General features: G+C 36.5%; 1 protein-coding gene across 10 annotated transcripts in view; it reads right to left on the reverse strand.

Annotated features, from left to right (window-relative positions):
- Nucleotides 1-14,706, reverse strand: part of LOC131431035 (uncharacterized) — a 256,155-nt gene that overhangs the window by 35,472 nt on the left and 205,977 nt on the right. For 4 of the 10 annotated variants that reach the window (XM_058596451.1, XM_058596454.1, XM_058596453.1 and 1 more), the window contains exon 2: nt 5,314-5,704. In XM_058596451.1, coding sequence (XP_058452434.1) covers nt 5,314-5,389 — 76 coding nt within the window. In that variant the 5' untranslated portion in view covers nt 5,390-5,704. Of the gene's footprint in view, nt 1-5,313; nt 5,705-5,909; nt 6,337-6,440; nt 6,650-14,706 lie in introns of those variants that run through there. The other 6 variants (XM_058596450.1, XM_058596455.1, XM_058596460.1 and 3 more) reach the window with 4 other exon arrangements.

Genomic DNA, 14,706 nt, shown 5'->3' on the forward strand with positions numbered 1-14,706 from the left:
ATACAATGAAATAACGATATACTTTTGGATTGGGATTTTTTTATTAACCGTTATACAAGAAGGTTGGGTATACTGCTTTAGAATACTTTTATCGAAACTTCAGAATTGCAGTATTAGAAGGTTTCGGTGAATTTATTCCATCTTTGTCTGGATGTCCTTGACTGTCTGGCCGCATCGATGCAATCGCGACTTTGAAATTGCCCAGTGTGTGTCGATTGGTCGAAATTCCGAAATTAAAAGCTGGATTTGAAAAATGATATAAAAAAAGAAACGGCCTGGGGACAACAAAATTGATCTTGTTGGCAGCCAAAGGCGTATCTAGGGTGGGCGAAGGGGGTTTTCGCACCGGGCGCAACATTTTTAGGGGGCGAAAAAGTTATCGTTGGGACCTTTTTTTTTGCTCGCCGAAGATCTTTTCGGATATGGAGTTCAGCGCTTGGAGTTCATTGTTTTTCCAACTAAATCAACGCGGGGGCACCAAATTGTTTTTCCAACTAAATCAACGGGCGGCACCAAATTGCCTCGGTACGCTCGGTTAGTTGGTTGGATGTGCACTGTTCAAAATTCATTGACTGTTCACTTACTCTGTCAACTCTCGAAAATTGATCCGTGGCTTAGAGCACTTTCAAATATATTATATATCAATATGGATCACTTTAACGAATTCAATACAAATCGAAAAAGACATCACAGTAACACCATCTCGTAGGGGAAAAGGCTATTAATTCAGTCATGTTTAATAGTTTGTGTTTAGCGTGTACCTAGAAATGAAATGTCAAAAATAATTGAGCATGATGCCCACGTAGGGGTGTGAACATTTTCATATTTAAATGTGTTTTTTTCTGACGAAAGTAAATATCGCCTATAAATAATGTAGAATTTCGCTCTTTTAGACCTTTCGTCGTCACTTTCCAGAGTTATGAAGTAGTGTTTACCTTTGCTCATGAATGTTATGAATACTGCTGAAAAGACGAAATCTATAAGCTGTGAAGGTAATGTTTGGCAGATCACTTCTAATATATAGAACAAAATTAGAATGAAATGAATGGTGTATTACAAGTTACTTTAATTGCGATATTTTTTTCATTGCGTTCATGACATTTAATTTGAATTAGCTGCACATTATCTCTTCTCTCAGGCAAAGTTAGAATGTAAAAGAAAATTGTCATTTTTATAAGTTGTCTATGAATTAAAAGTGCATATACTAAGCGATCTGCCCCTTGCTGTGAACTGTTTTGATCATAAGGTTTGAACTTTCAGTCAAAATTTGAAATTTCGATATTTATTTTCTAAAAAGTAATTGAATTTCATTAAACAGACGAACCATTCCAAAATTCGACAAAAGGCGCATGGTTAACTGGCGGTAGAAAATCGGAGCGCGGATTGATTAGAAAAGCTGATCTACGCTGACAATTTGAAGCTGTACTTAGTAATTCGTAATTATGAGGACTGCGTCCATCTTCAAGAACTGCTAGATGAATTTGTTGCATGGTGTCGACGAAACCATCTTGTGATCAGCATTGCCAAATGTCAAGTAATTACATTTCACCGAATACTTCGTCCATTAATCTTCGACTACAAAATTGATAGACAAACACTTACAAGAGTTGACCGTGTTAACGACCTTGGTGTTGTATTGGATGCAAAACTCACATTTAATCAGCATCGTTCTGCTTTAATATCTAAGGCAACGAAACAACTCGGATTCGTAGCTAAAATCAGCAGAGATTTTAAGGTTCCACATTGTTTGAAGGCGTTATACTGTTCCTTAGTGCGACCTTTGCTGGAAATTGCCAGTTTGGTATGGAGTCCATATCAACTCGTTTGGAACTTGCGGATTGAGCGTGTTCAGAAAAGATTTATTCGGCTTGCGCTAAGAGACCTTCCCTGGCGAAATCCCTTGGATCTGTCACCGTACCCTGATCGATGTCGCCTGTTAGGTCTTGACACTCTGGAACGACGAAGGAAGATTCAACAAGCTGCGTTTGTGGCGAAGATTATCAACGGCGAAATCGACTCTCCAAAAATCCTGTCTCTCATCGACTTCCGGGTTTCACAACGAACTCTACGATCAACAGGTTTGCTACAACGAAGATTCCATCGGACATCGTTTGGAGCCAACGAACCTATTGCAGCGTGTGTTCGAACTTTCTCCCAAGTTGAAAATTTATTCGATTTTGGTGAATCATCGCATAAGTTTGTTCAGAAAGTGTCGCAATCCTCGATTTTATAACTTAACTTTATATTCATTAAGACTTTTATTGTCAGATGGAACAAGCAAACAAATAAACAAATAAACAAAAAGTTGCTAGCAGGGCATATTCGCTTGTACTAGCCATGAATCATCAATTTACCAAGCACATTAACTCTATTTTACCCTCCATTGCAGATAAAATACTTCGGTATAAATGAATCCGTTGGTCTAATTTCGCTCGCCGAGAAAAGCGAAGAAAATTCGTATGCGGAAAATCCCTATTCGGAACATCTGGTTATCGTGACTGAACGCGAATCACATCAGCTGATCATCGAGGCGCACGAGCTAAAGAAGTAGATTTTGTGCGTTAACGTATTCAAACCGGAAACTCAAGCGGAGGTTCTGCTCCTGAAGGAAACTCTTAATTACGACTAAATAGTCGAAATGACCTCCTATGTACGATGATGCGGAACGTGATTTCGTGAATCACGCCGATCGATGCGTCTATCTCTTTTGAAGCTACTATCAAGCGTGTACCGGTCATAGTGGCCGTATTGTGGAGGATAGAGATCATACACGTTCTACCCTGAATAACCGTCGTACCGGGACCTTCCCCAAATTGGAGCGCCATTCTACCGAACGAGAATGGGGGCACCTATGTTTGAATCAGGGCGCGGGCTGGCCTTAATACATTCAAGAATTCAATCCAGACCGTCGGGAACAAATTTATTTTTTTATTTTTGTATTCGTATACTACATCATTTTTTATTTTTGTATCCGTATTCTACATCATTACCGTTAGAACATTAAAAAACGCTCGATCGATAAATTGTTTATATGAATTTGATTTTTTTACGAAACCATTTGCAGGAGTGTCTTTGCGAGTCCACCACCGCATGTAGCTAGAACATGTTGACTGGTTAGCATTTCCATTACGTACAATGGAAAGATGACCTTCTATGGATTTCACAGCAGAAGTTACTGAAATATTGAACAGAATCTGTAAAAATGTGTACCATTCGCATATATTTTGGGTTTTATTTAAATTGTTTGTTTATTTACTTTGGAGCTCCTTGGTAACTAATTAGTAGCAACCTAAACAGTGTTGCCCAAGAAGATTATTTTTATCATTACCAAGGGGTAGTTATATTTACGGTCACTGGCGGTGAATCATTAACAGATAGTTTCAATGCCAATTTTTCTTCAGAGTGCCTGGTCGTATCGTCGGTTTATTCATATACTAAATTGTTTTGCTTTGAAGCATTTATTTATTTATTAAACAACCTGATATTGTATATTTCTATCACCGTAACCGTAATTTTTCAAATCAAGAAATTGTAGTACATAATTCGGAAATGTTGGTAAAATTCTGTAACTAACATTAAGATTAATTTATTTAGTTCTGCGTGCACATTTCACACATATTTATATAAATACTCAAGTAACAATTCGAATGCCTTTTGGTTTTGATTATAATTTATTGGAGTTTTGTAATTGATTTTTCAATCACTACCTGTTTTATGACAACTATAATAAGTGTCTCTTTTAACCAGTAATATCATAGTTTTCAAAGCTTCTATAAAACCCTTTACCTACACTAAAAATAAAATAAAAATAAAACAATTTGCACTAGAATAAAACCATGCAAACACTCTTAATATTGCTTAGGTTGAGTGTAATTTGCATTAAAAGAAATTTCATGGCCGCCATTGTGATGCTCTATACCGTAGCATTTATTGACATCAAATAAACTTCGAAATGCAAAAACGAGGAAATATGTTGGACTTTCATGATTCATTTACAGATCGTATGCACAAGTTTTATCGCCACAGAATAGTTTTATACAAAAATGACGATGAATCACAAAAAATAATTTTCATAAATCATGGAGACTTTCGCAAAAACCGCATTTATTTCAAGGCAATTAGTTATAATTCTTATTTTTATCCTTACATTCACGATAAAAATGAAAGCGCATGAAGTTTTTACGTTCGGAAAAGGTCTCAAACTCGTAATTAAAATATATATTCTTACTGATTGCATTCAAAGTAGACATGACACACATAGTCAAGAAAAATATCATCAAAACGACAGTTTATTCATAGCGGAATTCATTCCATCCAAAGAAATTTAATGTTGATCGTAAAGCTGGTTTCAAAATTTTCTTGAATTTGGAGTTTTAAAGCAGGTTTATGCTGATTCTTCATTTTGATTTATAAACCTTATGAAGAATGGTCCACTTTGCAGGAACATGCTCTTATAGAGGTTTTCAGTAGGCTTTCGTGGAGTTTAAAGTTTTATTGCAAGATTTATTATGTAGCATTGAAGACAGCTACAAGTATTTAATAATATAAAAAATGTTACTTGGGTAGGGATTAGTTCTTATCTGAGTTAGTATCAGATTGCGATTCTGAACCGTATTTACAGTTTATTTTTTCGTGCAGTGTATATCGAGAAATATTCCATATATTTGGAGTTGTTTGGATCAGTGTATTGATTAAGAGAACTGTCATATGTGCATTAAAAAAATTGTAGCGTATTAGTAATCTTTTTTGCCACCGCACTTTGATGTGATGTCCCTCGTGAATAGCACGAGTGATCCATATTGATATATAGTATATTTGGCACTTCCCGATCAGATGGCAATAACAGAATTATAACAACTGGAGTAATTTATTTCTGAAATATTTTGTAACATATTTTGAAATATTTTTGGCGGGTAAGCTAGGGGGAAAAAGAATCGTAACAGATTTTGAAACGTTTGTATCACAATTATTATTAAATTTGATATAACTACAGAAGTCCGAAAGCAGAAATTTATAACATTAGTTGTAATAAATTAGATAGCAAATTTAACACAGAAAAACTATATCACAGCTAACTTTTAGCATCGTTTCAATCCAAAATTGTTGAATGATTTTTTTTAATTAAATGAATAATTCATTTAGTGATCTGGTTTCTTGTTTTATTTTTTTGAAATTCTGATCATTATATTTCGATATAAAGTAACGGAAGAACTTATTTTTCCAATTAATGAACGTTATCATGAGTCTTGCAAACGAAAATAAAACATTATAACTGATTTTGTTATTATATTGTTTCATGGTAGAATTACTTACCAGTTTTCATGAATAGCACCAAAATGGCGAAGGCTACTGCTGACAGGTAATTGAAATGTAGCTCGCCAGCGCTCATACTTCAAAGTTTCGCTACTGGAGACGTAGCACTAGGGTTTTTTTCTTTTGACACTGATACGGTTTCCACTCATCCACCAACTAGCATAACATAGTCGCGCCTATGTTTTGGTAAACAGGTATCTAGGTTTTCACACCGTAATCAAATTGAACGTCCTTCCCGGCTCGAGCGTCTGCTTGGGGTCACCTTTATTTTTCTAATTAAGATAGGGCATATTTACATTTCCCGAAGCGCACCGGATCCCACTACACTGCTGTTAATTGTTTCTTGACAAAGCGAAAAGTTTTCCCGTGCACATATTTACTCGAAGTTGAGCTGGTAGCAAAGATAACAAAGAAAGATTAACAAACTTTTCCATCGGGGTTATAACAGAGCACAAGCATCCAACCATCTGTAGATAAAAGGCTGCGAACCGAACTTTGACTGAGTCATGTCTTCTGGTTTTCGCAATAATGATTCCTTCAAGAAATATCAATTTGATCTCGTATTATGTATCTATACTCTTCAATATATGACGTACAATATATTAGCAACCCAAGAAATACTGAGGAAACTGATAACTTTTTTTATTATCTTTGCTAGCACCCCGAAAGTTTTTCCGAAATAAAAGAGAGTCTATCTGATACCATAAATCAAATAAACATAGATTTCCCATTATGGTGACACTAACAGCACCTCTAGTGAGAAACGGGTGCACTTTTTTCCATTAGCTACTGTGGTTATGTTAAATGCGCAGGCAACTTTATGCATGCATTTTAGGAGCATTTACGCACCCATTCTACACCAGACGGCGCTTTTGGTGTCACGGGTTTCTCAACTACAGTACTATTACACTGGGGAATCTAGGTTTATTTTATTTAAGCTGATACGCAGCTGTTCGTGAACACAAAATCTTCTAAGCATATTTGCTTCAAAATTAGCTTTTCTGTTCTTGACTTCCGTTAAGCTTATTTTGGTGCTGTATATCAACTCCCCACAAGTCAACTCGAATGAATCGAAAGTCCTTAGCACAGCGTCTCAACGCGAGTGGTAATATCAATAAGCCAATAACATTTTATGTGTTATTTCTCCTCCAGAGGGAATCATCTCGCTCTTCGGCACCAATCGGCAAAGTGTTCCTGTCGCACAGTAGATGTTCGATTATCGTGATATAGAATTAGTCGCTAGAGGCCGCTTTGAGTTTCCTGCATTAGTCTTTCTGTTGCCGTTCTCGGTCGATGATAAATGGTCTGCAGTCCGCAGCCCTCTTAGATGGAACCTCTGAAAAAAAAAGAAAAATAAATAGAAATAAATATAAGAGAACATTGAATACGTCGTGGTTTTTTACACATCTAGAACGGAAAACGTTTCTGAGAAATGGCAACATGTATTGGGAACCAATTGTAAGTGACAATGTAATCCATTTCCAACTACATCCTGATGCTGGTGAGCTACTTCCCGGAAACTACGCCATCAGATTGCACTAGAATATCCAACAAACTAACTAACGAACTGAATCGAAACAGGTCACACATCTTACGAATACAATGAACATAAGAAAATCCCCAGCTGTCAGTCTAACGAATCTTTTCCGAACATGTATCAACAATTGAAGTTAGTCAAGGTGTCTGTCAACCAAGATTAATACGATATCCTACTAGTTGGATTAACCAATGCATCTAAAAGCTCATCAAAATGTTAACAATACAACTCAATCAACTAGAATGCAATTCTCATCAAACGAAAAATTCAATTCAATTTATGATTCCACACAAATATATTATCTCATCCGTTTCAACATATTATTGGTTAAGTATGGGCAATGTAAATAATACCAAAAGGACAACAAAAAGAAGTTACTCTATTTCAATTTAATTCTCTACAAATTGCACAAAAAATCGTTACAGATATGGCCATTAGGGTAGGATATGGTTGCACAGGAAAAATAAGAAGATTTATTTCATCGCTTTCGGTAACTATTGGTTTTTCCTTTGTACCCCCCTTTGCGAAACTGTATTTTCATGCCCATGGTGTGATGTTGGTAATCTATTATGCTATTTTTCCCACACTGCAGTCATAAAAACTGTTCAATCCATACTTCAGTAGCTACTTTTTTTTACATCTGTTTGGCGGTTTAGATTTAACCGCCAGGATGCGTAACAATTCTATACAAACTGCCGTGCTCTGACATGTCGAAGACGAAACGTAAAGGAAAGTAACACGGTTGTATGTCGACGGTTATATGATTGCAAAAATATGCTAACATAAAAAAAAGTGTGACCTTGAAATAAACAAAATGATCCGACGTTTGTGCCCGAGGTTATTAAACAAAAACTAACTGTTTCTCTACAAAGTAGCTCATTATTCAACTGACAAGTTTGAAAATAAAAACGTGCTTAAACCACCTAGCAGTGAGATGATACCTTTCTTTATCAATCCGTATATGTTTTTTTGCATGAATATTCTTCGGTGTTTCAGTTTTCATGACATTATTCTAATGTTCGTCGTTTTAAGTAGCAATTTGAGATTTTATTCACTCATAACTCTGTAATGTCGAAACTGCATATCGGATCGAATTTGAATCTAAAAGTGTAACAATCGATTAAACATTCCATGGTATGTCGAAGTGATTTCTACTTTGGAGTTTAGGGTAATTTAAAGTACTTCCAGAGCCGGTATTCAGGAACCAGCATAACCCAAACCGAAACTGCCTTCCGAAACGGAAACTGAATACAACCAAAAATGAAATAAGTTTATTTGGTTATCGACTATCCAAATCTGCTGACCTGATAAACCTGATTAGTTTATGTGAAATAGACATTTTTATACTAATCACCCTGTATCTCCGAAACCAGAAGTTGGATCTGACTGAAAAACAAGATGTTTTATAGAATCTTAAAACTTTTCATTTAAATCTTAGATGATTCTTACGCGAAAAATGAGTTACACAATTTTTATTTCGTTTCACATATCATCCTGTAGCTCCGGAACCAGAGATCGGAACCAAACATAATTCAGGAACCTTATTTAGGAGCATACGACTTTTCATATGAATCTGAGTTTGTAGAAAACGGTTGAGTCATCTCCGAAAAAAATTAAGTGAAATTATTTGTCACACACGCATTTGCTGATCTCGACGAACTGATTCGAATGGTATATGGCTGTTATGTTCTTCCAGCATTTATTGCTGTAAGTAATTTAAATCAATATAGTTATGGAATTCCTTTCAACTCGAAAGTTCTACCATCATTTGGTTTACATATGGCATATTCGAACGATACCATGCTGTACACAGTCTTTTGGGTACTTAGAAACAAATGTATGTAACAGTATAAAAAATCGTGTTTTATGTTGCTCCCAAGCATTTCTTTGCCAGACAGCGCTCAAAACTTCTACTGCTGGAATAGGGGAAAAAGTCGCTTACACAAAAAATTCGATATCTTTGTTAAAATGGACGGATTTTAACAATCTATGGCTTGTTGGATAGGCATTACCGTGCGGAATCTAAGTCTGAAAATATATTCTGTTTTCAATGTCAATTGTGACAGATACTGTCAAAAAATTGAAAATTTTGACATATTACTTCGTATAACTCAAAAAGTAAACATCCGATCTCAAAACCATTCAATAGCGTTCTGGGTGACGGGAAGACCTTTCATTTGCGACTAGTTTGATCGAAATCGCTCCAGCCATCTCTGAGATCTCGACCTCTTAGTTGGCAACACACATACAGACACACACTTACACGAACACACACACACACACACACACACACACACACACACACACACACACACACACACACACGGACATTTGCTCAGTTCGTCGAGCTGAATCGATTGGTATATGACATTGGGCCCTAAAGTTTGAGCGAATTCTTTACCTTTTTTTTATATTTATAAAAAAGGTAAAAAACACCTGATATGATAATTTCAAACAAAAAATTAATATTTTTCTCGGTAGCCGGCTGCCCAGATCAACCAATATAACCAATTAATAATTTTAATAAATAATTAAAATAATAAAGCGGAAATAATAAAGAATCAAGACGCGCATGAAATCTGTTGACCATTAATTGGTGATTTAAAATGATTTTAATGATGATGATGAATCAACTAATTTGTATAAATCCTATTCAGTCGTTTATTTTGTATCACGTAATATCTTTTATAAAAAATAGGGAAGTTTTTATTCTTTACGCGATAGTATTGCAAATTTTTCTTCAGTTTCCTCGAATAAGAGATGTGAATCAAGACTTCCCGGGACTTCAATATAGGATATGGTTGAAACGTTCACTCGGGAAGTCAGTGAGTTTAGTGGTGCATCCGAGCATCTTGAAATCGGAACATACTGGGCCGTATGAATAAAACGTAGCATGCTTGAATTTCGGTAGTAAATGCTACATGTGGATCACGTTCCTGTCAAAAGCAGAGACTTTACTGCACAACAACTTTCGAACATGTAGTATTTACTACAATTTTTCGGTAGGTGGCTCCAGAGGTTGCTACTCGTGTGTTTGCTGGTAAAATGAAGTAGAAAAATTAAATAAAGTGGCATTTTTGCAGCAGTAACTACGTTTCTGGCTTTGTGCATACTTTTTCCAGCTTTTCCGGCTCCGAGTCGATACGGCATGCAATAAATGTTCAAATTCGAAGGTAGCATTAACTACCCGTTCGAACTTGTTTTTTTATTCATGCCAAATGCATACATGCCGTACTGTGGACTTTGTTTTTAGAAGATACTACAAACAACAGACTTTACTACATTTTACTCATACGGCCCACTGAGTCGCGCGAATAATACCAATACTGAAATTTTTACTAACAAATATCCTTCTCCCGTGACATTCGTGGAGTGCGCAGTAGTATATACGGCCTCTAGTTACAACAAGTGTTGAACCAACATCCCTTCCCATTCCCTAGACGATCTACGTTCGGGCCTGGCCGGCGCCGGTACTGATCAATGAATTCTGGAATTACCAGAAGATGTACATTGAAGAATGATTTTCCAGTCCCAGGTCGGATCATCTAGAAACTAGAAATCTAGAAATTTCAGCTAATCCCGATCAGTAACGGAGTAGCAACCAGAGGTGGTCGCTCAAGCTCAATAAGTAATATACGGTCTTTATACTTTCCACATTCATCACATAGAAACAGAGCTAAAATCACGCAGAAGCTTTTAATTAGTTATCGTCCGTGCTGTTGGAACATAATGTACATTTAATTACATTCTTCGGCACTCCCCATTACTCAACGAACATCAAAAGGTTTCCACAATTTTCGCCTGGCCTTTAATCCTGGATACTGTATAATCCCCATCAATCGCGTTGACTCACGCACAATTTCCGTGAACGTTACCCAGTTACTGTGGTTGTTAATCATGTTTCGGTCCGTTCTGCCTTTCAGATCACTACCAGTCACCCGGTGAAGCTGACAGACGATTATTTTGGAAGCCCACGCGAACGGAAAATGCAATATCGAAAGCAAGAGCTCTAGAGTCGGAACGAGTGTTGTATCATAATTGCGTCTTCAGCTGTCCAGATAGCAGCCCGTAAACCGACGTAGAAGGGTCCGGTTTACGATTAGAGGTAATATTTATTCTAATTACAGCGAAGAATAAAGAAACCGTTCGTTAAATTTTAGCATTAATTAGAAATGAGAATGGATGGTGTAATAGATATTTTAAACTTTTGACACATTCAAGTCAACACCAGAAAAGAAGATTATTGTATTTTGCATTTCTGTACTTTAAAACTAGAAGTGTACTACAAGTACATATAAAGTTCATATTACTTTTCTATCTCAATGGCAAGATAAAACGAAGATTTTAGGCACTTATGAGGCAAAACGTGAAGAAATGCAGGATTACGCACCCCAATACATCAATCACCCGATAAATTGAGCGATATAGTAGTATGAATACGATCGAAAAACGAAATTAAAACATTCCATTCCACCGACACCGACTGTCACTGCTTGGAACATTTCACCCACACAGCATTCAAAAGTGGCCAATTATGTCTTTTTTTTCGAGCTGTGAGCAATTTCCACTTCCTTGGAGACCATTCTCTAACGGGACATCTTCATCAGGTACGTTTTTTGTCGTTTACGATAGCATCTAAACGGAAATATTTCTTCTCTGGAAAAAAACCTTTGTTTTGGTCTACAGGATGAAGGAAGAATTCGACAACGACGCTGAGTCATCACCGGGCACTCTGTTTGTTGCTGTCTCCTCTTGCCCGGTCGGCTCCACATGGCACTCCACTCGTTGGATGTGGGTTAAATGTCGTGGAAGCAGAGACGAAACGATGTAATCAGCAGTTTCAATGTCACGAATTATCTTATAAATATTCCGCTCGGGAGCAGGCGACCAACGAGCCGCCCGGTGGGAAGTGGGCGTTAACAACCATTTGTCAGAAAGGATGCTGCTGAGTAGCTGATTCGATGAGCATGAGTCTCAGGGAAATGATTTCAGACTATGAGGTTTCTGGATTTTCGTCTTTGTGATAAGCAAACGATTCCGGTGCAAAGAGATTGAATGATGTGACAATTATTCCAGATTGAATTGAGCTTAAATTTGCTTCAGCCTGTGCAAAAGTCTCGGGATTAAGACTCGATTGTACCACATTCACATTAGCGCTGATATCACTTGATATACCGAGATGATATGCATATCTCGTCAAAGTGTTCACATCAAACTGTATTAGATATCAAAGGATGTGATACGTGATATCATAGGATATCAAACAAATCCACATATCACTTGATATTAGCGATATTGATATAATGCGACAATTCTATTGATTACATAGAAGAAAAAGAAAATATTGACAGTGTTATCATAAGTCAAGGTTTGGAAATAGTTTTATCTAATTTGAATTGTTCAAAACAATCGTGTTCAGTAAGATCTCCTCAAAACAAAAACCTCCGGTGAAAGAGGTTGGTACAGTGGGTAATACTACCCACCCGAAAATTTCAAAGGTGGGTAATTACCTACAAGAAATATCGAGCGAAAAACAATGGTAATATTTGCGAATACAATTTATAATACGGAATGCTTCGACCACATGGACACATTTTACGTGTGGTACACTGTTAACGTAGTACTTTATTAAATTTTCTATAGAACTAGCAACGCTGAATGGAAAGGGCCAGTTCACCACAGTTATTGTTTTTGATAGTGAAAAAACGAGCTTAATCCACCTAAAAGTGGGATGATACCTTTTTTATCAATCCGCATGCGTTTTTTGCATAAATATTCTTCGGTATTTCAGTGTTCATGACATTATTTTAATGATCGTCGTTTTATGTGGCGATTTGAGATCTTAATCATTCATTACTCTGTAATGTCGAAACTGCAAATCGGATCGAATTTGAATCTAAAAGTGCGGCAAGCTATTAAACATTCCATGATATGTCGAAGTAAGTTCCACTTTAAAGTTTACCGTAATTTAAGGTACTTCCAGAGTCGGTATTCAGGAAACAGCATAACCCAAACCGATTCGTATGGCCATATGACGAATAAATTGCAATAGTTTTAAGTCCAACTTCAAAGCTTTTCGGGATTGTCATCTTCTATATCGGTTTGAATTTAAAAAAATCAGCATACTGTAATTCCAGAATCGGAAGTCAGAATTGGATGAAATTAGTTAATTTTGTATGGAACAATAAATTTTTTTTCAATTTGAATTTTTGTTTCTGAAAGTCAATTTGGCTTTTTTGGAGAAAACGATTGAGCTTTGAGAAACGATTCGATACTGGAACGGGAAATTGGAAACTCGTTGTAGCCGAAGTCAGATAAATTCACATGAGTAGCTGTATAGTTTACATTTGTTCCAAAATGTTTGAATATCAGCGTAGAAATCTTGGAGAAATCGTAGTGCGAATTATATTTTTGGGTGCCTTCCGAATCGAAAACTGAATACCACTGAAACTGAAATAAGTTTATTTGGTTATCGACTATCCAAATCTGCTAACCCGATAAACCTGATTAATATATGTGAAATAGACATTTTTATACTAATCATCCCCTAAACCGGAAGTTGGATCTGACTGAAAAGCAAGACGTTTATAGGATCTTGAAACTTTTCATTTCAATCTTAGATGATTCTTAGATTTCATTTGAATCTTAGATCGGTTCAACTATCTACGAGAAAAATGAGTTACACCATTTTAATTTCGTTTCACATATCATCCTGTAGTTCCGGAACCAGAAGTCGGAACCAAAGATAATTCAGGAACCTTGTTTGGGAGCATACGCCATTTCATATGGATATGAGTTTGTAGAAAACGGTTGAGTCATCTCCGAGAAAATTGAGTGAAACTTTTTGTCACACACGCATTTGCTGATCTCGACGAACTGATTCGAATGGTTCGTCGAATGGGTTTTATGTTCTTCCAGCATTTTTCTGTAAGTAGTTTAAAACAATATAGTTACACAAAAATGTCGATATATCCGTTAAAAATGGACGAATTTTGACAATCTATGGCTTGTTGGATAGCTATTACCGTGCAGAATCTAAGTCTAAACCTGTTTTAATCCACCTAGTGGTGTAATGATGCCTTTCTCATATCAATCATACTATCATATATAATAGTGTGGTATTCTTCAAAATAATTTTCTTCGATTCTTTAAAGAATAACCGAAATCGGTTTGTTTGACCGTCTACTGATAAAAACTATCAATTGGAAAATATTTGAGGTCGATTTAGATTTTTTTTTAAGGTTTTTCCCCATTTTCAGTGATGGTGTACAATTTTTAACCCACTTTACCCTATATTTCCAAACAATATTCAGGAATTTTGTATGGGACCTCAAGTCCTTTCATTTGAACCTAAGTTTGTGAAAATCGGTTCTTCGAGAAAAGTTAGTGCAAAAAACGTTACATACACACATACGCACACACACATACACACACAGACATTTTGCGTACTCGACGAACTGAGTCAGTTTTCACAGTGATTGCATAACCTTTCTATATGAGAAAGGAAAAAACATATTCTGTTTTTAAGGTCAAGTGTAGCAGATATTGTCAAAAAAACATAAAACTTCGTATTACTCCAAAAGTAAACATCCGATCTCAAAACCATTCGATAGCGTTCAGGGTGACCGGGAGACCTTTCATTTGCGACTAGTTTGATCGAAATCGGTCCAGCCATCTCTGAGATCTCGACCTCTTAGTTGACAACACACATACAGACCCACACACATACATACACACGGAAATTTGCTCAGCTCGTCAAGCTGAATCGATTGGTATATGACATTCGGCCCTCCGGGCCTCAGAAAATTTGGAAAGGTTATTGAGAATATGGTGGATGAAGAAACAGATCGGTGCCC

The sequence above is a fragment of the Malaya genurostris genome, chromosome 2 (genome assembly GCF_030247185.1).
Source record: "Malaya genurostris strain Urasoe2022 chromosome 2, Malgen_1.1, whole genome shotgun sequence".
Taxonomy (NCBI): Eukaryota; Metazoa; Arthropoda; class Insecta; order Diptera; family Culicidae; genus Malaya; species Malaya genurostris.